General features: G+C 41.0%; 1 protein-coding gene across 3 annotated transcripts in view; it reads left to right on the top strand.

Moving 5' to 3' along the window:
- The window catches only part of gpc5c (glypican 5c), a 139,414-nt gene that overhangs the window by 33,251 nt on the left and 80,305 nt on the right, over nucleotides 1–25,858 (top strand). For 2 of the 3 annotated variants that reach the window (XM_032531535.1, XM_032531533.1), the window contains exons 3-6: nucleotides 3,028–3,731; nucleotides 18,645–18,808; nucleotides 19,966–20,022; nucleotides 20,666–20,788. In XM_032531535.1, coding sequence (XP_032387426.1) covers nucleotides 3,028–3,731; nucleotides 18,645–18,808; nucleotides 19,966–20,022; nucleotides 20,666–20,788 — 1,048 coding nt within the window. The remainder of the gene's footprint in view (nucleotides 1–3,027; nucleotides 3,732–18,644; nucleotides 18,809–19,965; nucleotides 20,023–20,665; nucleotides 20,789–25,858) is intronic. The other variant, XM_032531534.1, reaches the window with a different exon arrangement.

The raw sequence follows: 25,858 nt of genomic DNA, 5'->3' as shown, positions 1-25,858 counted from the left end.
GAAAGTGCAGAGCAACCCACAACAACCGTACTTGATTTATCCCAGAATGAGAAACCGGATACATTTGAGTGTGGGAGAGGACTTGACAGAGAACAGAATATAACTGGTGTTTAAAATGAATGAACCATGGGATCCACTTTTTGTTTGTCAGTGGAAGTATGGAGAGCAAGAAAGGTGGACTCTTTGTCCTACTTCTGTACTTCTGTAGAGACAGGAAAGTGCTCCGGACCCAGGGGCCAAATGAATCCAGATGTCAGAGCATGTTCTCAAGGTGGAGTCCACTTGTACAGTAGTTGTTTTTCCTTGTTCAAAGTTCAGTCGCTTCTTTTTATTCCGTTTTTCCTGGCGGTCTCCCACTCTTTTCCCTTTTTTTTTCCTCTTTCATGTTTTTCTCTCAGTGTCACTCTCTCAAATAAAAATATGTTTTTTTTTTTTTTAACAAGTACGGAATGTCTTAAGGATTTTATTATCCTGTCAGAAATCCTTTCATATGTGTGCTCTTGAGTATAAGATTAATTTGTCTGTTTGATAAAACTTTGATTGTCTTGTTGCATAGATTAGTCTAGTTTTGCCCCCACCATGGCTCACAGAGAGTAACATTAAACCATGGTATTTCTGAGCATGATAATTTTATAATAACATTATGTAATTCCATGTAACCTAAGCCTGTGGGTACATCTTGTGGTGTAAATGTCTGACTGGCAGGCAGACCTCACACTGGTACCAACTCTGCAGCCCTACAGGCTGAGGAGACACTGAGGGGGGACTTAAACTGGAACTTCTCTGCTAATCTAATGCTATTTCTGCTCATTCCTTCTCTTTTTGTGTTTCTCATTTTGTTGCTCTCCTTGGTCTCTCTCTAGCTGGTGATCTCGGGAGGTCTATATGACGGTTCTCCGCCTACAGTCAAACTTTGCTTTGCTGTAAAAATCTCTAACAGCCCATTACTTGTCATGTGTGTCTGCTATATTTCTGTCACACACAGTCACGCTCTACGAAACCCATTCAATCCGCTACAACTTTGAATGTTATGCGTGCGAGTGCAGCTCTGATCATGACGATGGTGCTTTCTGGTGCATTACAAATGAGTTGGGCCTTTTGCTGGCCAGTGGGGAGTCCCCGTGTGTCACAGACAGCGGTCATATTAGTGCAGCTGTTGAGGAGGACATGACTGTTATCCTTCTGTCTGTAAGCCGGGAGGGGCTGGACACACAGGAACACACAGGAACACACACACATACGCATTTAGTAACAATCACTGTGCTAAGAGAGATTGACTATGTAAATGAAGGAGTAGGTGTTAACATCAAGGAAATGGAAAAAATATTAGGTCCAAGTTATCAGTTGTCACACACTGTGGGCTTATTATTACTTTTTTATTTCATTTTATGCATGTATGTGTGTGTGTGTACAGTATGGTTAGGGGGGGTTGTTGGCACCCTCCTTCTCCTGTCTGAATTTCTGTACAGTTGCTACTGCTCCTTCATGTCCTGTCATGCTTTTAAGCTGACATCACACCCCCATAGGAGAGTGTTGTGTCCAGGACACACGCGCACGCCATGCTCACACACACACACACACACACAAACACACACACACACACACACACACACCACACACACACGCTATACATACAGTCCCATTCAGTTGCATACAGAAAAAAATGTGCAGAGAGTTGCTTTGAATGGAAACAAGAGATTAAGTGGACGGGTAGTACAGGAGAGTGTGGGACAAAAGGATGAGTTAGACTCTACTGTAGCAGTCACCTCATGTCTGTAATAAGCAAGATAGAGCATTTCTTTGTTCTTATGTGATCAATTTTAAATTTAAATTAATACTTACATAACTTTCTAGTAGTGAAATGAGGACAGGTGGAGGGGTATATTGGAGAATAAGCTGAGAAAATGGCCAGGAACGAGAGTCAAGCTGTTCTTAATTTCATGTCTTTTTTTCCTCGCCCTTGCCATACCCTCTGTCATTCTGTCTCACTCTGTTACAGTACCTTGCTTGGCAAGAAGTGGCACATCACTGGCGCTAATCAGCCTCTGCACTGACATCATTGACTGCTTTACAGCTTCACTTGCTTACCAAGAAATTACATAATAAGCTGATGACTAAACTTGTGTGCATGTGTGTGTGTTTGTGTTAGAGTGTGTTGTGTGTGTGTGTGTGTATGTGTGTGTGTGAGTGTGTGTCTGTGTTAGGCTCTTGGTCTGTCAAACACTACTGCAGTATCGGGAATATACAGTATTTGTCAAAGAAAATGTGAACTGATTTGCGGTTTCTGCCCATATCAAATGTTAAAATCTCTCTTTCTCTCTGTGTGTGTGTGTGTGTGTGTGTTTGTCTCACTATTTGTCTCTGTCTCTTAATGTCCTTAAGACTTCCTTATTGGGGAGATGACTTCATACACAATGATATCCAACGACATTATAGAAAAACTCCACACTGGTTTGTAGGGCTGCTCGGTTATGGAAAAAAATATAATAATTACGATCATTTCGGTCAGTATTGAAATCACGATAATTTAACACGATTACTCGTTGACTTCCGGAAAGATGTTGCAATTATTGAACTATTGAAACAGTGGGAAAAGTTAAATGAATCAACGGTAAAAAAAAAAAAAACACATACAACTGTGAAATTTGCCGTAATACTTTTCCTATTTAAACTTTATTCTTTCATTCAGAACACAAGAGAAAATAAGAGTTTGTTTGCAAAACCTAATGAGCTAAATTATTGTTTTTCTCAATTATTCTATTTTTGTGATCATTGGTAGCCGAAATCATACTTATGATTACATTTCCATTAATTGCACCGCCCTACTGGTTTCTCAACCCAACTTACTAATGGAAACAAGCCAAGCTTAGCTGGTCAGGAGCCAGGGTTTGGATATGTCTTTGCATTTTGAATGCCTTACTCATTTTATGGGGAGCTTGTAAATCATGTAATCAATGATTATCAATGTTCCTCTCATATAAATGTCATCTGTCTTATCCCTGTGTTTCTCTTTTACTCTCTCTGCAGACATGTTCCAGTACCTTCTGTCCTTCTCTCAGGGCCACCTGAGTTCTCTGTTGGAGGGAACCTACTCATCCCTGTCCCGCCATACCCTACCCCATGTTAACCAACTCTTCTCCTCACTCTCCCTCTACCTCCGCGGGGCCAACGTCTCAGTGGAGGTGTCAGTCCACCAGTTTTTTAACAACCTCTTCCCACTCGTTTACACACGGGTCATCAATCCAGGCATTGATGGCAGCATGATGATGGGCAACGAAATGGGTGACTGTCTCCGTATGATCAGGCAGGATGTCAACCCTTTTGGGCGTTATCCAGCCACCATGGCCCAGGAGCTGGCTGGGGCGTTGGGAGCCGGGAGACAACTGGGCCTGGCCCTGGAGGAAGGTTTGGAGGTGATGAATGCCACTGAAAATCTCAGCATGAGCAAAGAGTGTGTGAAGGGCCTGGTGAAGATGGTGTACTGCTCCCACTGCAGAGGCTTGACACTCATCAAGCCCTGCGTGGGCTACTGTCTGAATGTAATGCGAGGCTGCTTGGCCAGCGTGTCAGAGCTGGATCAGCCTTGGAGGAGGTATACCAGCCTGTTGGAGCAACTAACCCACGCCATGGCGGGGCACCACAGTCTGGAACTAGCCCTGCTGGGGGTTAGGGAGCACGTTAATGAGGCCTTGCTCTACGCACAGCTCCATGGTCCACTCATCACTGCCACGGTGAGTACACACTAGATCTGCAGCTTTAATGGCACATGCAAAAGGCCTTCAAATCTTTTTGTTTAATGTCTTTGTTTCATACATATACCTTGACAGTGTTCAGTGTATTGATTGGAAAGGTTTTGCAGGCGGCAAACACCAATGCAACAAAGAACCCTGCACGCAGCATTCATGTTTGCACACTGTTGAAACTGTTCAGAAAAAAATAAAAAGTTCAGTCTCCTTTTAAATAAATTCAGAGAAGGACCTCTTTCCAAAATGGCAAGGCAGCTAAAATTCACCATCATTTTAAAGGTTCTGACTTTTTATGGATATTATAAATCCCTTTTTGACTATGATGAAAAATGAGAAAAGTGGTGGATTAAATAGGGATTTGGTGATATATATGGTTTTAAATTGGATGTTCACAACACAAAGACAGTTTCATGGATGAGTGCCAGACATTTCTTAATATCTACAGTTAAAATGCATTTGTTTAGCAATTTATCTTAGATTTGTATTTCTATGCTCACAGCAAGCATTGTGGTTAAACTATACTGAATAAACAAAAGCTCCATTTAGAGATGGCAATTGTGCTTCATTTTTCAATTTAAAACAACTTACTGTGGCTGTAAAATTTGACATTAAATCTCTGTAATAGATTCCTCCTGTTATACATACCAGGGAACTTATAATGCACATAGGATGTAATACACACTGAGTAGTTAGTATGTTTGCATGTCAGCCATTTGATTAATTTGAGAGAACATTTAAATCAGCGTTTTCAGTACACTGTGATCGTTATTTTCACATTTTAAGCCATACCCTAATTTCTCTATATAGGGTGTGGTCATGCATGTGGGTGTAAGGTAACGTGAGTCATACACCAGGGAGCCGAACGTAATTAGCAGAGATTTACGTACATCATCAAGAGGAACATAACAAGCATATTCACTAGCATTCGGTCCCTATTGCATCTCCATCTTCGCTTTAAATTTCCGGCATGGTTGTTGACGCAGTGCTTGTGTTTCCAATTTTTTTTAAATTAAACTATATACTTGTAGATATGCCTCTCCCCTGGGCATGAGCTGGAGAGTTGTGGACATCATACTTCCACTACTTTTTAGCTCTCTCTAAGTAGGTAGCTGGACTTGATTTCCCCCAGTTGTGGAAAAAGTCTGTGTTATTTCTGAGATTCTCCCAGTCTGTGTCTCTCTAATCTTCATCCCTACCCATCTTCATCTTATTAGTTGGCTATGACAGGTTACACAAGATTTTATATACACATTTTGTCACTTTGAGTTACTCAGTTGGACTTTCTGTGATGACCTGTGTTGAATATGGGACCACAGAAGGGAAGACCAACGCTTCAAATGTTGTCAGGGGTATGGTGCAGTTGTTCCCTAATATCTTTAATGGTACCACTTGTGGACAAGTCTGCATTGGAAATGTTCCCAGAACTGGACTAAAACTGTAAGACGACACTATAGCAGCCATAATGGGCAAGCTGTTAGTGGATTAAACATTGACTTGGCAATCTTGTTTGACTAAATGTACAGTGCAGTCTTCCAAAGAACTATTGTCAATTATTCTCAAAGAGTAGTGATTGCTGTGGTGACTTAGTGAAGAGGCCAAGTTTACACTAAAGTTCCCATATTGGAAAAAGCGAGATTTTCATCTCTTTGTTTGAGGTGCTATATAAATAATAAATGTATAATAAATAGATTAAGTAATGGTGTATTTTAACCAGTCATCAGGTCTTCTGTAAAGTTGTGATGTTACAGCAATAGTACATGTAGCCTAGGTAGAAAGTGCTGCCACCGTGGCGTCACAGTTATTCCCCAGCTGCAATAACAGCAGTAACTGCTATGTAATTACTGAATTTCAAATTGTAATCCCTTACATTACTGAAAAACAGTAATCACAGTACTTTAGCGGGCTGTAGTGCCTGTCTACTCTACAATATTCTGCAATAATGCTAGACATCTCACCACAGTAAAGTTTACACCAGAATGAACTGAAACAAATGTCCGCCTGGAAGGTGAAGGTCGTTGGCAGGAACATAAAGTGCAAGTAATTTGTAGTTAATGGTCTTACACGTGCAGAGGCACTGGTGTGGTACTTATTTCAAGTTGTGAAGGAACATCACAGAGCCTGAGTGGTTCTACAGTAAACACTTAAATTAAACACACACATCCAATGCAAAGACACTTACTGCAAGCACATGCATGTGCAGACAGAGGAGGGTTGGTTACCCAGGCTTAACAACTGACCTAATATAACTATGCAGAGAGAGATCCAGCTTGTATTTCGTGTGTGTATGTACGCATATATGTGTGTTTGTGTGTGTGTGCCTGCTTGGTATTCATGGGGTGGCAAGCAAGCCTGGAGCAGGGAGCCCAGCTCAGGGACAAGTGGAACAGAATTGAAAGGGTTCCAGCTAGGCCATACAAACTAGAACCAGCCAGCTGGAAAAAAGGGCCAAGAGAATTGTTTCTGGAAAAGGAGGTGGCCCCCAGTCGGACACTGGCGGCTACCATTTTCTGTACTCTCATTGTTTCACGCAGGCTACAGGGCAAACAGGAACACCGACATTTATCCATTCACGTACGCGCTCAGACACACATACGCACTTAGCCACACACAGAATAACACACCGTTCTGTTGCAATGTATTACCGAGAACCCATGGCCTTTTTAAAATCGCAGTATGTTTTTATAAAGCCACAGTGGCCTCTCAAGGAAAACTGTTAAGTCTCCAGTGCACAACTACTGTGTCAGCATAGCCGCCTTCACCCTTACACCTTCATATACCCCCTCCTAGATGAACTCTCAATTTGAAACACCCATCTTTGTATTTTCTTATAAAATATCCTTACTATCTTACTGCAAAGCAAATAAAGGGCAAATAACTTGCTTAACCCACTGTTGATTTTTTATAACTTCATGCTGCATATGTCAAAACAAAGAAGTAACTCTGTTTTTTTGCAGAGTCAGAATAATATAAAGAGATGTTATTAAAGGAATTATTGTGACCGTGTGGTCTTATACTGGGATATTATGCCAAACCATTTTGTGGTTTCTCTCTCTCTCACTTTAGAAAGCTGCAGACTACACAGAGTCTACACTATATGTTGCAATATGTCATAGTGTAGTACCTGGGCCATAACACAGGTACTGTACGTACAGTATACACATCACCACACAGTGTGCAGGTATCAGGTTTTTAGAAGTCCTGTAAGGAGCCTAGATGTGCGGCCCACCCTGTGACAATACCAGCAGCACGCATGAGACTGAAAGGCAGCTATTGATGGTTATGTGGCGCGGCAGAAGGATAGATTCTGTTTAAATACATTCCTGCTCTTATTGAGATGGAGCGTGAACGTGGCTGGAAAGGAAGTGGTTATGGTTATGGATGTTGGGGGAGCGTTGTGCTGGATTATGTTGAGTAGACACAATTAAGAAAAAAAATTGGAAAATATCCAGTAAAAGTGGCTACACTTATTGGGCCCCAGTGCAAATGGTAGCTCCAATGTTTAGTGAGGTTTTCTCCTTCTGAATGCTGCCCTGTTGAATTCATATTAAAGTTTCTCCCTCCAGAGTCAACCGTGCTTGAGAGGCCACAGGCTGCTGTTTATTGACAAGGCCATAAAAAGGATATGGCTCATATGACCTGGAGGAGAACTTTTTATCTCCTACTTGCTAAAGATGGGTAGACTTAAATCTTAACGCACATAAGCAGGTTTTCACGCATTCTTTCATTCACTCCTGCAGTTGCTCGCTGAGAGGTTAATGGTCTGCTTATAAGAAAATAGTACCAGTGGTCCTAATTAGAGCAGTTTATACAAAGGTCTACCTTATCCGCTTGTTGGTTTAACCCCAGCTTCTTATTACAGTCTTGTGGAGGAATGATAATAGCAGCCTGGGCCTTTAAGATCATGGAAACAAGGGCCAGTGGGATGACTGGAAGGTTTCCTTTCACCACGGCGGCACATCAACTGACAGCAGTGGCTTACTTTGCGAGTGCCTTTTTCTTTTACCCTATCCCACAATAAAATGAAGGAAAATCATTGGTGTGAAAATAAACTTTGTTGTTATCACAGTTTCTATTTTTTCTTTCCCTAGGCCATCTCTGCAACCCTGTTTTTTTATGGTTTTATCAAAGCAATAGGCAATATGGCGATATGTTCTATATGCAATGTGTACTACCAGATATTGGTTTTTTAAGATTATTTTGTGGGCATTCAATGACAGGATAGCTGAAGAAGTGACAGGGGAGAGAAAGGGGGAATGACTTGTAGCAGAGGGCCGCAGGTCGGAGTCGAGCCGAGGTCCTCTGAGTCGAGGAGTAAACCTCTATATATGTGCATCCGCTCTACCAAATGACAGCAAGGGCGCCCACTACTAGATATTTTTGCCATACCGTTAGTATTGTGGTATGTATTAGGCCATTGTGGTCAATGTAGAAAAGTAACAGTTTCCCAATAGATTTTCCAGAAACGTTGCAAGACAAGGAAGTTAATTCAAGATGTTGCAGACTAAAACAGTTCTTACTGGATGCCTAAAATAAATGATAACAGTGGTACTTAAATCTGATGGACATAACGACTGCTGGCACTGTAAAGGGCAAAGTTATTGGAAGTTCTGTAAGGTAATAATTGGACATTACTGTTTACATTTCAATCAGTTCTCCCCGGATAATTTAAGCGAGGAAGACCAGGGGAACTGGAGGAACTAGATGAATGACAGAATTACTGGCAAAACTACTTTTGTAAAGTGAATTCTGTGTATGTGGCATACACTGCCACATGAATTAAAGATAAGTTAGATTATTACAGGTGTAGCTAAAATGTAACCAGAGCGGTACCCGGGTTATTTTAGAGTTAACTGAAAATAACTGAATGCTAATAATGTTTTATCAGTTATCATTGTGACAATTAAATGACGTTGCATTTCTACAGCTTTTACTTAGATGTCTTTGATATTGTGATGATGTCTAATTTATTTATTTACTCTATGTGTAATTCATTTAGCATTTCAGATTTTGAACTTTATGTAATGGGGTGGTTTGGAAAAACGTGTTGTTTATATTTAACTAATGTAATGTAAAAGGGTTTGAGACTCTGACACCAGCTAGCATCTCTGGAGGTCACTTTATTTAAAAGGATTAGCTACACAGGCTCAGGCCTTTTATACATGGTTTTTGTAGAATATTTGAGACCGTTAGCAGAATAGCAGCGGACGCAAAATGCGCTCATGGCCGATCTATACACACAACCCATCTTTCTAAGTTGTGTGCGGCTTTGGCACTGCGTCTGACCCTCAAGCTGACTGACTGACTGACTGACTGACTGACTGACTGACTGACTTACTCAGCAGTCCATTAGCTAATGATGGTGGCTTCAGCCTCTCTTCCCCTCAGCCACCCTCTTCCGTCTTTTCCGGCTCTCCTCTTTCATCTTTTAGTGTCTACCTTGCTGTTGATAATATGTTGCAGCCCTCGACACCACAAAACTGTGTATGTGAAATGCAGTTGCAACAGTGAGCAATCGCCATGTGATTGATTGCTGGGACATTAAAATTGGATTTGAACATAAAGTGCTGGTCATTAGTATATTATTTTTCTCTATGGCCCATGACTTGGATTGGTGGAGTCATATAATTAGAAATCACATAATTTCTCAGATATGTAGTTGATTGTAATTTGATGAAATGTTGTGACGTGGAGCTTTCCTTCAGAGCTTTAGGTTTGCTACTCACATTGACTGTTGCACACAGAATAAGAAATGACAGGAGGTCGAGGGATGACAACAAAAAGGAAGATGGTTGACAGGCGTACAAATCTGTTGATGTTGGCGTTTATGAGACTAATACATATCAATAACCATGCTCGTATCCCTAAGTGCTCGCTACACCGGTAACAGTGTGTCACTGACTGGATAGATCAAAGTCTCACGGCAATTTTGATTTGGGTAATAAATTAATAAACTGTGACAAAGGAAAATGCCGTGACATGATGTAGAGTTTGTGCCTCTACCTTGTCCATTATCTAGTAAATCACGACACCTCATCATGTCATATTGCAAGTTGTTCAGAAAAATGAATTATCTAGGACTGCAGATCAGGTCCTTTTTGACCATTTGGTTCAAGATAAGGGTGCATCTAGAATAAATGTGGTGAACTACTTTAGATATCTTAGCAAAACATGCCACCAATCCACTGGTCAGCACCCCTGGCCACATGGCTTTTTAAGCTCTCCTTCCTTCCTGTACATGTTTCTCCCCTTGACTGTCTGTCACCCTTTAAATAGCCCCAGCCCTCCCTGTCATCTCCATATAACATCCTCACCTTATGCCTGCATGGGTGCCCACTTGCCTGGTGTTTTAGCAGCTTTAAACCTGAGCTAGCTGGCTGATAATACCATGCAGCTGCTGCTGTGAAGTTAACACAAACGCAGACTGTATCTGTGTTATGATTTTAGTGGTAGCTGCTGGTTCACTGGAAGGCTTCAAATGGACACGTGGACTCTCAAAGTTTCTATCATTCAGCTTATTTTCTTTGCTTGCGCTCGTATATTACACCCAGTCGAAGACACAGACGAGATGAACTCACTTGACTTTTCCTCCGTCGCCTTTTCCTTCCTCTATCTCTGTGGTATAACACCACCACTAGAATCCTCTGAGACACTTTGCCACATTTTGTGTCTGTAATTGTTGTAAATTTGTTTACTAAGATGGAGAAGAGTTGTCAACAAACTCCAAGGAAAAAACCAAGGGGCCTCTCATTTTTAGATCATCTGTGAGTGATTTAATCATGGTAAACACCCCTCAATGTGGAGAGAGAAACTCAATGTTCTCTTTACTGATTGAAATCTCAAGGACCTTTCCCTGTGATATACGAGGGACCGAGTCTCTCTTTAATTAGCACTGACATCATTCGGATAAGAGTGGGAGAAAAATACCGGGGGGGGTTGGCTGATTGACAGAGACTGCAGAGTAAAGCCTAAAGAGAAAGATGGAGACAAAGTGATTTAGAAAGAATGAAGAGAGACTTTAAAAGGATGGAAAAGAAGACTTGTCAGGGATAAAGAGAGAAAATAAGGCAAGAGGAGAAGGATAGCGTAAATTATCAACACTCTCTCGCTCAATGCTCGTTTCTACAGTCTGTTAAATGATTATCCCCAGAACGCATGATGTTGAGAACAGATCCAAACCCACTAATTATTCATTGATATTGGCTTTCTTTTGTATTCAGTAATTCATTAATTTATAGGAATAGTTGTTTTGTTTTACATTTCATATGACACACACATTTGTCTTTGCAGTTATTCTTCAATTACAGTGTGCTCTTATTGTCATCGGCTTAAAGCTTTCCTGACCAAATCAACTGAAGTGTTGCTCCACACATGTGTGAAGGATGGCATTGGTTCAGTTGTTCACAGCATCAGGTGAACATGATCAGATGGCAGTTACATTCTGCCATTACTGATGATGTCCCACCTTCACAAGATACTGGTGATGGAATCTAATACCTTGTGCATCATGTATTGTATAATCTCAGTGCTTGAATTTCCCACCAAACTTTGTTCTCTTTCTGGTTTAGACTCGAGTCAGAATTAGTTCAAGCTAAAGGGTGCCATTTTTATACTTTTATATTAGAAATATATTACCTTATCAACAAGTGAGTTATTTTTTATTTTTTTTATTCATTTTATTTGTAAGGGACTTTGTACAATTTTTAACATCAATGGTGCCATTTGCATTGTACCAGAGTTGGCTTTAGGCTAACTAACATCTGCAGTCTCTAGGCAGGGCACAATTTAAATCCAACATCTAACAAAACAACAAAACAACAAGACAAATCACAAATCCTACATCAATATAATGCACATTGTGACACGCACGGACACACACACACAGAGTTGGTGTTGAGCAGTTCCCTTTAAAAAGTCAAATCAAGCTGGAAGAGAAGGACGCTATTCTCTACAAAATATTAATAAGAGCTAGGAAGAGAAAAGTTGCTGGTGGAGGACTAATGAAGGCTTTCATCAGCTGAAACATTGTTCCTTAACTTGAACGGGTGCATGAAAAAAACAGTAGTCTTATTATCAACAGGTCTAATTAGATGGAACAATCACCACCCATAGATCATGAATGGAATTCAATCTTAACCTTAGACAGCTAAGAAACTCATCTTTTAATGCTGTGTTTCTTAAATTGGGGCAGGCGTACCCCTAGGGGGACTCTGAGTACTTTTGTTTTTTAAACGTTTATTTAAAAAATCAGTCATGCATATTTATATAGTTATAATTATATAATAGTGTAATAATACATGGATTCAGGGATGCTAAACATGTGAAATGTAGCATTTAAATGTTTTTCAGTTACAACATTGTTGTTTAGGGAACAAGGCACTGACTGCGCAGCGCTGTATTGTGATTTACATTTCACCGAAAATGTTTTGTGCTGGTTAGGGGTTACTTGGATGAAAAAAATATTTCAAAGAGGGCACAATTTTGAAAACCAATGTGGAAATAACTGGCTCTACACAATGCAATCTCCATCATTTACAGTGTAACCCTCTCATTGTAGATCAGCATTTGATAGAAAGGCTGCCTTCTCCACCCAGAGCCCGTTTTTAAATCATCTTTGGAAACCCAGGCATGTTATCATTTCAGAGTAGACTCCACAGTCAGTCCATTATATAGAAGAAAAAATGAACTACTATTGTCCTCGTCCTGGGTTGACCACTGTTTGAGGCCATAATGGTCTGATTAAACTCAACACCTTAAAGCCCACATCTGTCTCTTTTTTGTGTGGTTAAACGTAAAACACAACCTAAAAGTGTTTCCCAGATGTTCTAGGGTTTGAAGCGGCAACTTTCCAGGCTCAAACTTGCTTCCTTTACCTAAGGCCTCCACCACAGCACAGCTAGACCTGCGAAATTCAAGTAGTCACCTTAATGCGTAGCTAAAGGGGAACAGTGTTTTTTATTTGGCTGGATCCTTGCTCTCTCTCTCTTTCTCTCTGTCTCTCTATGTGTATAAGGTTATTCTTGGATGACGGTATATTGTGATAACAAACTTTTACACATAGTATTCAGTGTTGATCCAAGTCAAGTCAGGTAATTGTGGCCTTTTTTGGGGTAATTTGGATGGAACAAAAGCCAATACACCTGAAAGACTGTACTTGAAACAGTACATCTAACATTGTTTTTAACATGATGGATGGATAGAATCGAAATAAAAAAAACATTCTCCTGCACAAGTAGCAGGCCCTCACTTTCTATTTTCATATGTGTTGCAATTAGGACTGGAAATTGTTACTTGTTTAAACATAATTATTGTGATACTCGGCGGTAAAAACTCCAGTCATTTGAAAAAAAAAAAAAATGATGCCTTGGGTTTTCTTTGGGGAAAACATCATAAACAACCATGTTTCCAAAGTAACAGGGGTATTCCTGTGTGGTGGAACAAAAGGCTCACCAGTATGGGAACCAGTGGCTGCTACTCATGGCCCTACTTGGCGACTGATTGCATTTTTTCTTCAGACTTTTTTCCTCTTTGAGTTAGGAACCGCAAAGAAGCAAATACCAAATAAAGCTAATTGCTTTTGCTCTCGCTTTCTTTTCTGCTCTCCTTTGTGCTCTCATTTGCTCTATTTATTCAGTATGGTAGTTGGTTACTGGTACATATGGAAACATTCTTATCAAATTAAATTTCTTTTCCAACTCAGTACTAAACAGGGGCTTCTGTTTTGTAAACCCAAATAGAAGGAGGACGATGTTGATGTTTTTTTTTCAGTGTTTGACAGCAGTGTGCTATACTATCCCTTACGGGAATCTATTGTTATTTTATTTCCTTTTTTGTTTTACTGGTTAGGGAAAATTACATGGTTATGAGAAAAAAATGGTACAATGTCTTGGGATGACAGTGACTGTGTTTTGGATAATGGATGTAGACAGCATTCCCGAGAGCTATTCCCAGGGATATGAATACATTTGTTTGGCAGTTTTTTAGCTTTTTGCCATTGTGAATACATAAAATGTACATATTTGCACCTATGAATACACACTTGAACTGGACACTAACACAAATGCACACCACTAAAAACAACAGTGGTTTGTAGTAATCTGAGCCATTTAAGCCATTCAGTCCCATGATACATATAGCAATGATGCACAAATACTATCCCTAAAGCTTAGTTTTAGAGTGATATAGATATAGTTTTAACTAAGGTCAGGAACTGTTAATATAACATAATCTCAGTAGTTGACTGTTCGGATGTAGGTACCTTTTGTTGCAAATGTTTAAAATGTATGTGCTCTACTAGAATGACTGTTTAGCCACATTTCACTTTGGCATAAACCTCTGTTCCTAAAGTTAAACAGTGGGTAGCATTAGGCAACCAGATTGCATGTGTGTCTCCACACAAACTATGTAAAAGTGGAAAAGGGGGGGTCATCACTGACCGAACAAGCCCTCTTCATCCCACAGTGCAATGTGCCTGATGTGAGAGGGGGTTGAGAAAGTTCCCTTAGCTTTACTGGGTAATCCCTTGATAAATAAACTGAGAAGACAAGACCACCGCTGCTATCTGTAAACCAATACTCCCCTAGAGAAGGGATGGCCCTGGGCTTGGCTATTGCTTGGAGATGATTCTCTTGCCGCACTCTTCTCACACTCTCTTGCCACAGGATCATACGTGCATAAGACAGAGATACACACACATACACACGTCAGTTTGAGCCAAACACATTAAAACAGATCCTGATACACACATTTGTAAGGTAAAGCTAAATTATTTAGTTTGAGTGCATTAATGTGTATTCTGTTAATATGCAAACCAGTAACACATGTCAGTAGTTGTGAAAACACTGATCCATCCTACCAGTAGCAGAAATCAAATGCCATTGGCTAGCTTAAATACACACATAGAATAGATGCCTTGTGTTTCCCTAAAGTCTTCCTATGTGGACTGCATGCATCCCACCAATCTGCCCGCTCCATCAGACTCTGTCCTCAGGCAATCATATGAGGAATGCTCCACGAAATAGCTGAAATTTTGAAGGTATAACAAGGACAAACAGGTGTTCCCGCACACACACACATACAAAACCAAGTACTCATGCTGTGCCCAAATGGGATTTTCATTCTCACGCCATCATCAGGTCAGGAGTTAATTGATTCATGGCCGTGTTCTATCCCATGTTATTATTCAACCTGTCGCCTGATTGGCCCTCAGGATTATGTGGTCATAAGATCCAACCTATAAGAGCATGACTCCATTTCTCAGGAGGATCCATAATGAGGATATTGTTTATTTTCCCTACGATGACTTTGTGTTCTGTTTACACTGTTGTATGCTTAGTTAGGCGTCATAATGATTTGTTTTGGCGTTTTTGTTTTGAAATGCTGGCATTTCTCCAATCTCTTTAGGCCTTTCCAAAAGTAGCTCTTTGGCTTGGTTTTATAAAATAATGTGGTTTACAAACAGAACTGTCAGTGATGTTCATAGTTTACAGAGACGTTTACATTTTTGTCTTGGAGAATAGCAAAGTGTCACACAAAGGCTGGCGAAAAATTGCACTGAATTTAAAACTTCAGTCTGCCTCTTTGAAAAAGTTCACAATAACAGTATTATATCGTGTCTTAATCCTCTGTTTATCACCACTGCCGAAAAATGACAACCTGAAGGTCGGAACTTTTTATGGAGTTTTTTATGGGCTGAATTAAATTAATCGCTGTTGGCCTCATGGAATGTACTTCACACTTAAAGGTGCTCTAAGCAATGTCACGCATGTTTTACGCTACAACATTTGTCGTCACATACAGCAAACATTCCCTCACTATCCGCTAGCTGCCTGTCCCCAAAACACACTGTAAAAAACGCGGTCTCTGTAGAGAGCCCAGGGTCTACAAACGGCAACAAAAACAAACTGTCCCCACCTGCACCACGAAGAATACACAAACAGTGTTCCAGCGATCCAGCCAATAACCGACAAGAAGGATTTGGGTGTGGGGGTGGGGGGTTGAAGGATGAGGAGGAAGGAGGGGCAAGCTAGTCTTGTTTTGTTTGAAAATACTTTGAACGTCAACAAGAAGTAACATCACCCAACATCGCTTAGAGCACCTTTTAATGGTAAACTTTTAGAATGTACAAGGCTGCCCTTCAGTTGCAATAAACAAAGAAACACTTACATTACTATTTGCATCCTACTATAACAATCCCCCAATGGGTTTTTGATCTGTATACTGCTTGGGTATATTGGGATGTGTTTAGATTTGCTCAAGTGTATTTAGCACATGGTCTGGCCCGAATGCCATTAACATTATAAACACACTATTTCCTGAACAAAAAAAGCAGCTATTGTTTCTGACTAGTCCCGGTTCTGCTCCGCTCCTGGCACACCTGCCCCCTACACAGCCCGCCAGCTTCACCGCTTTAATGCAAACACACACACTCTGTCTTCCACGTGCACAGCACTGTAGACCTCCCAAACGCTGTGGTCTGGACATGAGGTCATGGGACTCTATGTTGTCTGAAATATGTGTTTTGAATCTCTGGAATTTATTTTTATAGACATGTATTTTTTACTAAATAAGGAAGAGGCATATTGTTCACTTCAATCACTTTGAATACTTAAAGTATTTTTACATTTACTTAATAACTTACTTAATATTTTAAGCATGTTTGCATAGTAAAACTAATCGGCCTTGACATTCAGTTTTATAGCTTAACTGCTCTTCTTGGAATTAACTGTGTTTTACTGAGTCATTTTATGTTGTCGCTCCAAACGATAGTGTTCTTGCCAATGTTGCTAATGCTGGACTGAGCCATTTTTGACAGCTCTGGCCTAATAAAAAAAAACTAAAACAAAAAAAAAACACTTTACTGTAAATGTCTTAATATCCTTGTTTGCCATTACCCATGCTCAGATACTCTTATTTGACAAACTTTGTTAAAAAAACAATCCATTGTACATGTTGGAAATTTACAAGTGTGCAGATGGTGTGCAAATGAATGAAACAGTAATTGTCTGATGAAGCCTTGCAGCACATGCACAGAGCATTTGGCTTAGTATGTTGATAGGGCTACATGGACAAAACAGTTGCTACGTTCTATCTTTTCTCACCACTACAATGTAATGTGTGTGTGTGTGGCATGCTTGCATGCATGTATGTGTGGCTATGTGCATGTGTGGCTGTGAGCCACTCTACCACATGTGAGCATGTTTTATTGGTCTGGCGGGAGTTAAGGTTAATGCAATAAAACAACCTTCCCCGTGCCCAGCGTCTGCCTTAAGACAGGATTTAAGACCAGAAAGTAGTTTGAAAAAGTAGGAGAGTGAAGAGTGAAGTGCAAATGGTGCAATGCACATGAAAAATGTTCAGGTGGGTAGTTATGCTGCTAGAAAGCATCTCTTAAATCTCTGAGCCATTGACAATCCCACTGCCTAGGAATAGCTAGTTGTTATGTGTTAACCTCCATTTAAACTCCATTTATAAGGCACATGAGATGACTGACTTGCATCACCCTGGAGGCCGAGGGTATTTTTAGCAGGCTGGCAAGACACATTTTGTGACTGTTAACACATATTCCAGCTGCTTCCAGACTTACGTATCCTAGCATGTGGACACACCCCTTCAAACAACCATTTAAACACAGATGCTTGCCAGTTCCTTCCCGAATGAAGTTTATGTATTTGTTTGTGCATTCCATTCTTCGGGCCCCCCACACACCATCCTTAACACTTGCATTGCTTTGGCAGTGGGTCTGGCGGTATGAGGAAACTTTACACAATGGCTTTGATGTTTATACTTCTATGGATGTTGTCCAGATCAGATCAGCAGAATTAGAAGCTTGATTTGATCACTGTATTGTTTAATATATTGGTATAGACTGTAAGAAGCTCGACCAATTTCTAAGTCATGTAGACTAAACCAACAAAACATTTAAAAATTGCAATATTTCAAATTGCGATTTTACAATTAACATCACTCAGCCCTAATTCAAAGCAGTGAAGTAAATGACAAAAAGTACTCTTGCCAATGAAGGAATATGACCATTCATCTATTCTGGGAAAGGATTAGGTTTGCTTTATTGTGTATGTATGAACAATTCACCTACACATGTGTAGGCAGCCCTCCTTCAATGAAGTCAAACCTTATCATCCTCGCTGCTTCTTACTGTAAGGCTCCCTTTTCTAAATCGGTGATGATTAAGTACTGCTGATGAAAATTACTTAGTCCTGTTGGACGCCCTACATGGTAGAATGACTCATGCTTCTATACAAAGCAGCGTATATACAGTACATTGGTTACTACACTCAGTCCAAGAGACATTAAAGTCTGTCTCTCTGGCTAATTGAGGACCACTTAATAATACTTGCCAGAGGCTTTTAAGCCAATGAGATGTCATTGATTTTACCTCTTGGTTTAAAGCACACGCCTCTTCATTCTCTTGACCGCACTGTCTCTGCTGCTGGCTTTAATAGCCCACTGGAGATACTCATCATCGCTGCCAACTGTGCGCACGTGCATTCACCTCCATGAGCTAGTGGAATGTTCTACATTAACTGTCAGCCCTCCTGGCAATAACTCACTCATCACACCATTTTCTTTCATCACACCCCTCACTTCTCACCCACCGTTTTCCCATGTTGTCCGTTACTCTGAAGTTCCCTGCTCCATAATTCTTTTCACCTTTTTTCACCCCGCCATCATTCAACTGAACTGAGGCCATTCCTCATTTCAAATTGAAGGCATCACTTTGAAAAAAAAGTGTTCACTTTAAATATCTGATTTAAGTGTATGCCTTTAACTGTGCAGGTGTCTATCGGCGGTTTATGGAAGTCACCCTGCAGCTCCACCCATGCTGTTTTACGTATTCCTAGCTTAACAGGTGTGTGTCTGTTTGCTCTATCCTCCTCACAGGTGGACAAGGTGTGTGGCCTGTCTACTGGGGAACCTACAAGCATGCAACCAACAAGCCCAGAGGTCACAACCTCTACCGTGACCTCATCTTCTCTTCCTCCATCTGCTGCCCCCTCCCAACCTCTACCAGAGCAGTGGCTGGGGCAGTTAGCCCACTTGAGGAGGTAAGACAAAGCAATGGACTGAACTGTGCTTTTCAGTCTGATTGGAATGTTTACCACACCCTGTTAGGAATCAAAATGCCCTTTTTTTCTGGCAAGTAATTTTTCATTTGGCTTACCAATCAGTTATACTGCTAGCTGGTCGACTAAATGGACAGTACATTTAAATCAGATAAAAACTGGTCAGGCCTGTATGGCATAGCCTGAAGGGCTGGCCAGTGTCTATTCACAGCTGCCATCTCTTTTTGCTTTCTTCATAAGGTTAGTTGAACACAAAACACCCACCCACCCACACATAGTATGTAAATGTAGTGCCTGGCACTGAAGTCCATGCCCTCCACCTGGCTTCCGAGGCAGCCATCCCATGCCCACAGCAGCTGGGGGGCGATGTGCCAGGAGAGGAGGAGTGTGGGTAAGATTAATCTTGACGGACCAACAATTTCCTGTTTACCCAGACGGCCATACCACCAACTCTGCACACCAGCCGGCCTTGGCTTAAATAGCACCACACGGAAACGCACACACTTGCAGTGTTGTCTGCCTGACCGTGTCCCAAACCATGAATCTCTGCACTGATGCCAGCCTAGCTGACAGGTCTGGCCTGGCACTGCCGCCACCATTCATGGCAACACATTCCAGCTTCCTGCCTGCTGCCAGGCCTGACCAGAGCCCATGTGAGCGCTGACCACTTCAGAGAAATGGCAGCACACCACTGTAGTAAAAGGGAAACTAGTCCACTGCAGAAAAATATGAAATGGGATACAGTAAAGCAACATTTATGTTTCTTTTAATTGCGGAAAATAATGACTGTAGAAGCTCAGCAGAACGTTCTTTGGCGTTCCTGTGAATATGTAACTATTTGCACATATGTTTGTGTGTTTGTTTACTGACCTTACACAGCAGTAGTTGTTTTAATTGTTGGTGTGGTGTGGGAAGAAATGGTTATGGATTCATGTGTGGTGTGGCTAGTCTCTGCATGTGCATGATTAATCACTCTCTTCCAGGGTCAACTGACTATCTTTTCTCCCTCCTCCCCATGTGTGTTGTCTTGTCATTCTTTTTTGTTGCTTTTTTCTTTCTCTCACGCCCCACCTTTCACATCCCCGCATCCTCCCTGCTTGCAACAATCTCCCCTGGACTCCAACTCCCATCATTTCCAGCCCGTTCCCCCTGAAACCCTCCAAGAACAATAAACATAGTCTGAGAACACTCTCTAGGTAAGCATGAACCCAAGGGACTTATTTCTCTCACTCTCTCACACACTTTTTCTAGCAATGACAGCTCATATTGTGACTCGTATAGATACTTATATAGTTCTTTTGAGTGATTGATTTTTTTTATGTCTTACAAAACCATCCGGATTCCATGTGCGATTCCCAACACTGACTGACTCAGCACATAACCTCTCATGACCCCCGGGGTTTTTGCTATGCTTCATGGGTGGCAACAATGTATTATGCCATTGTTTTGCTCGAGATGACAGTGTCTGTATCACAAACATGTGTTAGAAGATATGATGAAGCAAGCACTTTACCGCACAGCATAATTGAGAAAAATGTGCTGACTTAGTAAAGTGGTCACATTGAAAGCCACTGATTTTCTGCCACCATCAATATTGTCACATGTATTTTTCACATGCATGTATTGTTGAATGGAATGCAGAGACTGTTTGTTGTTGGTGGTATGGTACCAAAGTACTGAGAAGTGTGTCCACCAACCACACCAGAATAATGGCCACAGTCACACAAGGCATTTCCTCAATTGTATGTTTCTAATGTGGCTTGTGATTCCGAAAGATATGTATTATGTATTAAAAACGCTGCTTTGTATGTCCTTTCCATGCGTCTTGTTTTTCCGTAGGGAGTTCTTGATGTACCTGCAGCGCTACAAGTCTTTCTTTGCGGCGTTGCCAGAGATGCTGTGCGAAGGGGAGAATGTAGTAGACGACTCCATGTGCTGGAGCGGAGATGAGGTGGTGGAGAGGTAAGTGAAATATGTTAATTCCCTTACCCCCTCCATTCACTATGAATTGAGATTGTGCAAAGTAAAGACTTGACAAATTAAAGATGAGACATGCGTTCCCTCCTGGACAATCACATTATTGATAAAAACTTTTTCAAGTATCATCCACTACAGCTGACCCATAACTAACTTTTATTACACGGCCTTGTTGATTCTGATTGGTCAATTATGGCATTCTACTGTGTTTTTTTCTTCTTCTGTATAGACAGACCGTTGCTAAGTATAACAGACTGTTTCTATGACTGTTGCTATGTATAACAGACTGTTTATGAACAGAGTTTTGATCACAAAGTTTGGCGGACCATTTTTAAATCAATAAAATATTTTTAAAATCCATATTTGTGATCATATGGAGCACCTAACGCTGATCAGCGTATCAAAAGGAGAGAGAGGGTGGAGGAAACGGGGATTGCTAGCAGCTCTTTTGGCAACAGTGCAAACAGAGCGTTATGTAGCTCCGTGGTTAGCTCAGTGCCATGCTAATCATTGGTAAAGTTAACCATCCCAACAGGCAGGTAACTTCGGTATGATTACCCATGTAATAAGAGGGATAATGTAGAGCCAGCTGGTCATTATTGCAAAATTAATAACCGGCTTGCTCTACCTTATCCCTTACATATGTCCCAAATCCGTTGTTCTTTTCAAATTTAATAAGAGCAGCCAACGTAGATTGGTATTTAAGTTTGTTCTTTGTGATTAGGCAATGTTTTGTATCTTGTTGCAGTACTTTGCCAAGGCCAGTTGTTGCATAAACACATTTTTTGGCAGCACTTATGATATGAGAACTTTTCATTTTCAGTAAACGCTGGCTTGAACTGCATGCATCCTCACAAACGTGTCATCAGGTTTCACCTGAGGTTTATTACCTTTAATACCTTGCATTGTAAAGTATGAGTTTTGAATACATACGGATTTTCAGAAAAAGAAACTAAAGTAGGATAATGTCCGTCTGTTAGTCAGCGTGGCTGGCTGTTATTAATCAATGTGGATATAAGGAAGTCATTAAATCCATTGCCACATTGAATGAATGCAGGCAGTACAAATAGTTGCTATGCTCTCCTCTCTTTTTTCTACTCCATTCTGTTTTTCTTATATTTACAAGTTTTTTATTATTTTCTGCAGATTTATAGGTGTGTCCCCGGCACCCTTTTCCTGCTTAGGTGCATCTCTGGACTGGTGTGTGTGTGTGTTTGTGTGGTGTGTGTGTGTGTGTGTGTGTGTGTGTGTGTGTGTGTATGTGTGTGCGTGTGTGCATGGTTATGTTCTTTCTCAGTCAGCATGAGAAGAACAGAGAATTGATGCAGATTACTGAGCCAGTGCGGGTCTGTAACTGATTCCGCCTGCTGGATCTGGATCTGTTTCTTAAGCCCTCTAGAAACTCAGTCCACAATTATGACAAGGTTATGCTCTCCTTCTTCTGCGGTGGCCCTAAAGTGGCTTCTATTACCATGGCAACCTCAGCTCTTGGCACTGCCAGTATTTGCTTTGACAGAGGAAAACAGAGGTCCGGGGACGCCACTTTCCAAATGATCCACCCCGAGTGTTTGTCAGATTATTTGGCCTCTGTCCGATTTGCTTGATTAAGCCATACATTATGCATTACATGAGTACATGGGAAAACATTAGGCACATGCACATATGTCTCTGATTCTGAAAAGAACCCTTTTATTATCCTTAGTGGTGGGCAAAAGCACTTTTTGGAGATTTTCATGGAGAAGTTTGGCTTTAATTCATTTAAAAAATAGTAAGCTTTCAATATGGCATTCTCTCTTCTCTTGTCTTTATGACCTGGCCCAGTACTCTCCTACTCTTCCCCACTGCAGAGGATCTGCCAGTATCTGAGACATGTTAAGCAGACCACACATTCATCAGGGCCTGTCAAAGTGTGTCTGCACAAAAACTACAGTAGGCAGCCAATGTGTATGTGCAAGGTCCATGATCAGGACCATATGAGCGAGTAAACACAGGGCGTGGTGACCATTCAGCACCTAAAACACAAGAAATACCGATCTCGTCAAGCTTCTTTGTCTGTATTTTGTCTGTATGTACTCTGTTTGTGTGCAAGTGAGTGTCACTTTTATAACCTTGGGCACTGGTTTTTCAAGATCAGTGCTAATGGGTTGTAACAGTGTGTTATCACACACTCCCTGGTGAAAGCCATGTCTTTGCTTGTGGTGTCAAGTGTTCTTGGGTTGAATAAGAAAATAGTACCCTATTGAGACATTTGGCACCACTCATAAACTGCTCAGATTGGCTTGTGGTTATTCAGCAAACCTCTTCCACTGGACCTGACTCTGTTGGCATATATTAGAGAGAGAGGGACTGGACGGGGCATGAAAAGGCTTGACGTTTTGGTGCCGTGGTGCCCCCTGTGCCTCCCTTTGCCCCTGATGAGGGAAGTATGATGGAGTGATGTGGGGGAGGAGGGCCTTGGCAGCATAAAGACCCATTGTGGAGTCAGTGGAGTGGGGCACAGCCCTGCCGTGGGGACCCCCAAAGCCTGGAGGGGGAACAAAGACCCTCCTATGAGGCTGCATGGGAAAGACTCGGACATCGCTGCCACTCCTACTGCCACTGGCCGCACCATGCCTGGGAAAGTTGCATGAGAACAGCAAAGGAGATGAGAGAAGGGAAGATAGTGAAAAAATATGAGAAGAGATGAGAAAAAGTGTGTGATGAAGAAACCAATAGTATTGCCTAAAATGGACATGCTGCTGTGGTGTTAGTCCATGTCATAGTCTGACTTCCTGTGCGGTGGGCACACTAAGCCACTGATGGCTTCATGGGTTTTCCCCACACACAGGAGGATGTAGACACAAACAAGCATGCACACTCACATATCAATCCACACAGGGTCCATATGCTAGTCAACAGCTGGAGGGGTTCTTCATTCAGACACAATCATATTGTGCTCAAGCAAGAAGACACAAATTCACATGTGAGAATACACATACACACACACACACACACACACACACTTGCATGTTGTAATACTTCAAAGTACATCAAAGGCATTGGGGATTGAAATTCCCTTGTTCTTGTTCCGATGACAGAGGGGCGAGCGAGGGCCAAGCAGTTGTACTTACAACTAAAAAACTGTGTTGGCGTGTGTTCAACATCTCCGAACTTTTACAGCATCACACGTGTGAATACTTTGCACCCACTTTTCCGGAAAGATAGGATCAACCAAAATTACCACATTCTTTATTTAGATTAGCCAGTTACTATGTAGCTATTGTACTGTAGTAGTCCTGTCACAAAGAAGTCATTGCCATCATTCTTAACATTAAGTATTCTAATTACCATCATTGTTTTGTCTTTTGACACATACTGGGAGACAGTGTGTACAGGTTATGAAACAATGCTGCAGGCTGTAGCCACTGGTATGGCATCATATGGATCTTTATTAGCCCCATTTACTAAAAATCACCAGACTACTCCCGATACAATATCATCACAATTTTTTCCAACTAATAATTTTTCCCGATTTCAAATGATGTCCCCAAAAGGAAACTTTACCAACATCTGTTTAATTTAAAAATATACATTTCTCAGTTTGTTCATCTCACTTCAGTTTTATTGTTGCAAAATGGCATTATCAAGCAGGCAGACTGACCAACACATATATAATAAAATATTGATACCTGCCGCCTGTGTATTGATACAGTGTTGCTACAGAAAATATTGCGATACTATGCAATGTTTTTTCAACACCCCTAGAAGTAACCTCAATGAGGTGTGTTCCATCCTGTGTTGGGCTCATTGCATGGGTGGAAACTGGTCTCATTTAAAAAAAATGTAAAAATGCATGTCTCCTTCAAAAGCAAGGCACTCTGTAACATTTGTGCAAAATTGAAATGCCTTTATTTTACATGGCAATGCATTTTATGCATCACCAATCTGATTGAGATTGTCAATGCCGGTGGTCAGGAACACGGTGGGTATATGTTGGCATCATTCTCTGCATCTTGAAAGCAAAGCGTCATAGGTTAAGCTAATGGCATTGAAAGAGAAATGGTGATCAGTGATTGGTCCCTGTGTTAGATAGTAAGACAAGGGCTAACTTTAAGGTAAAGCCAGACTGAACACAGCAAGCTAGGCATAGCCACCTCCATCCATTATTATTATTATTATTATTTCTTTTTTTCATGAGTAGCAGCAAATCAGGAGGTCGTGGTTCAAACAAGTAAATTGGAACCTGTTGTCACTCCCCGATGTAAGTCGAGTGCAGATTTGAGTCACACATGCTCAGATTTAAAAGGTTTACGGCATAACATGTCATACTAAAATTTGTGGAATCCATAAAATAATAAAGTGTTCTCATTACAAACAATAACAGAAGATGGGAATCATTTCAGAAATGTTTTAGCTATCTATGATTGTTTGATTGCTAACGTTAGCTCAAAACGCCATTCAAGTGACAGCCTTTGTTGTGTTTGATTGCTAGCTTGTAGCTAAGCTAGCAGTCATTTCAAAAATGTCATTTCAAAAACGTTATCTATTGTTGTTTGGTTGCTAATGTTAGCTCAAAACATTGTTCAACTGACAACCCTTGTTGTGTTTGATGCTAACTTTTAGCCAGCAGTAAATGAACTACGTTATGTAGGTCCTTTTTTTATTGTACTGACATTACAGAAGTCTCTCGTTAGCATCTTGTAGGCTACTTGTCGTGAAGTGATGCATGCATGAATCAAATCTGCACTTGACTCACATCGGGCAGTGACACCCACGCAAAGACTGAAAAATGATGGCGGGTTAACCAATTAGAGATACGATGTCTTGTAGCCAATGTCATGTTATAACTGAAATTGGAATTATTTCTGATGCAGCTAATGCAGGGATTTGTTTCACCAATGAAAGTTGAGTGCAGCAACCATAGAAGCAAACAGTATACATCATTTGGATTAAAAAATGATGATTCTATCTTAAAGCAGGATTATGTGTGGCGGACTTTCCACATACGGACCTGCTGTAGCCTTGGACTTACTTGATTAAATGATGTCAACCAGGGGTGAGTTTCCATTTACATCC

Source organism: Etheostoma spectabile, chromosome 12 (genome assembly GCF_008692095.1).
Source record: "Etheostoma spectabile isolate EspeVRDwgs_2016 chromosome 12, UIUC_Espe_1.0, whole genome shotgun sequence".
In the NCBI taxonomy this organism is placed as follows: domain Eukaryota; kingdom Metazoa; phylum Chordata; class Actinopteri; order Perciformes; family Percidae; genus Etheostoma; species Etheostoma spectabile.
Note: the sequence above shows the minus strand (reverse complement) of the source record. Positions and strands in the feature narration are given on the sequence as shown.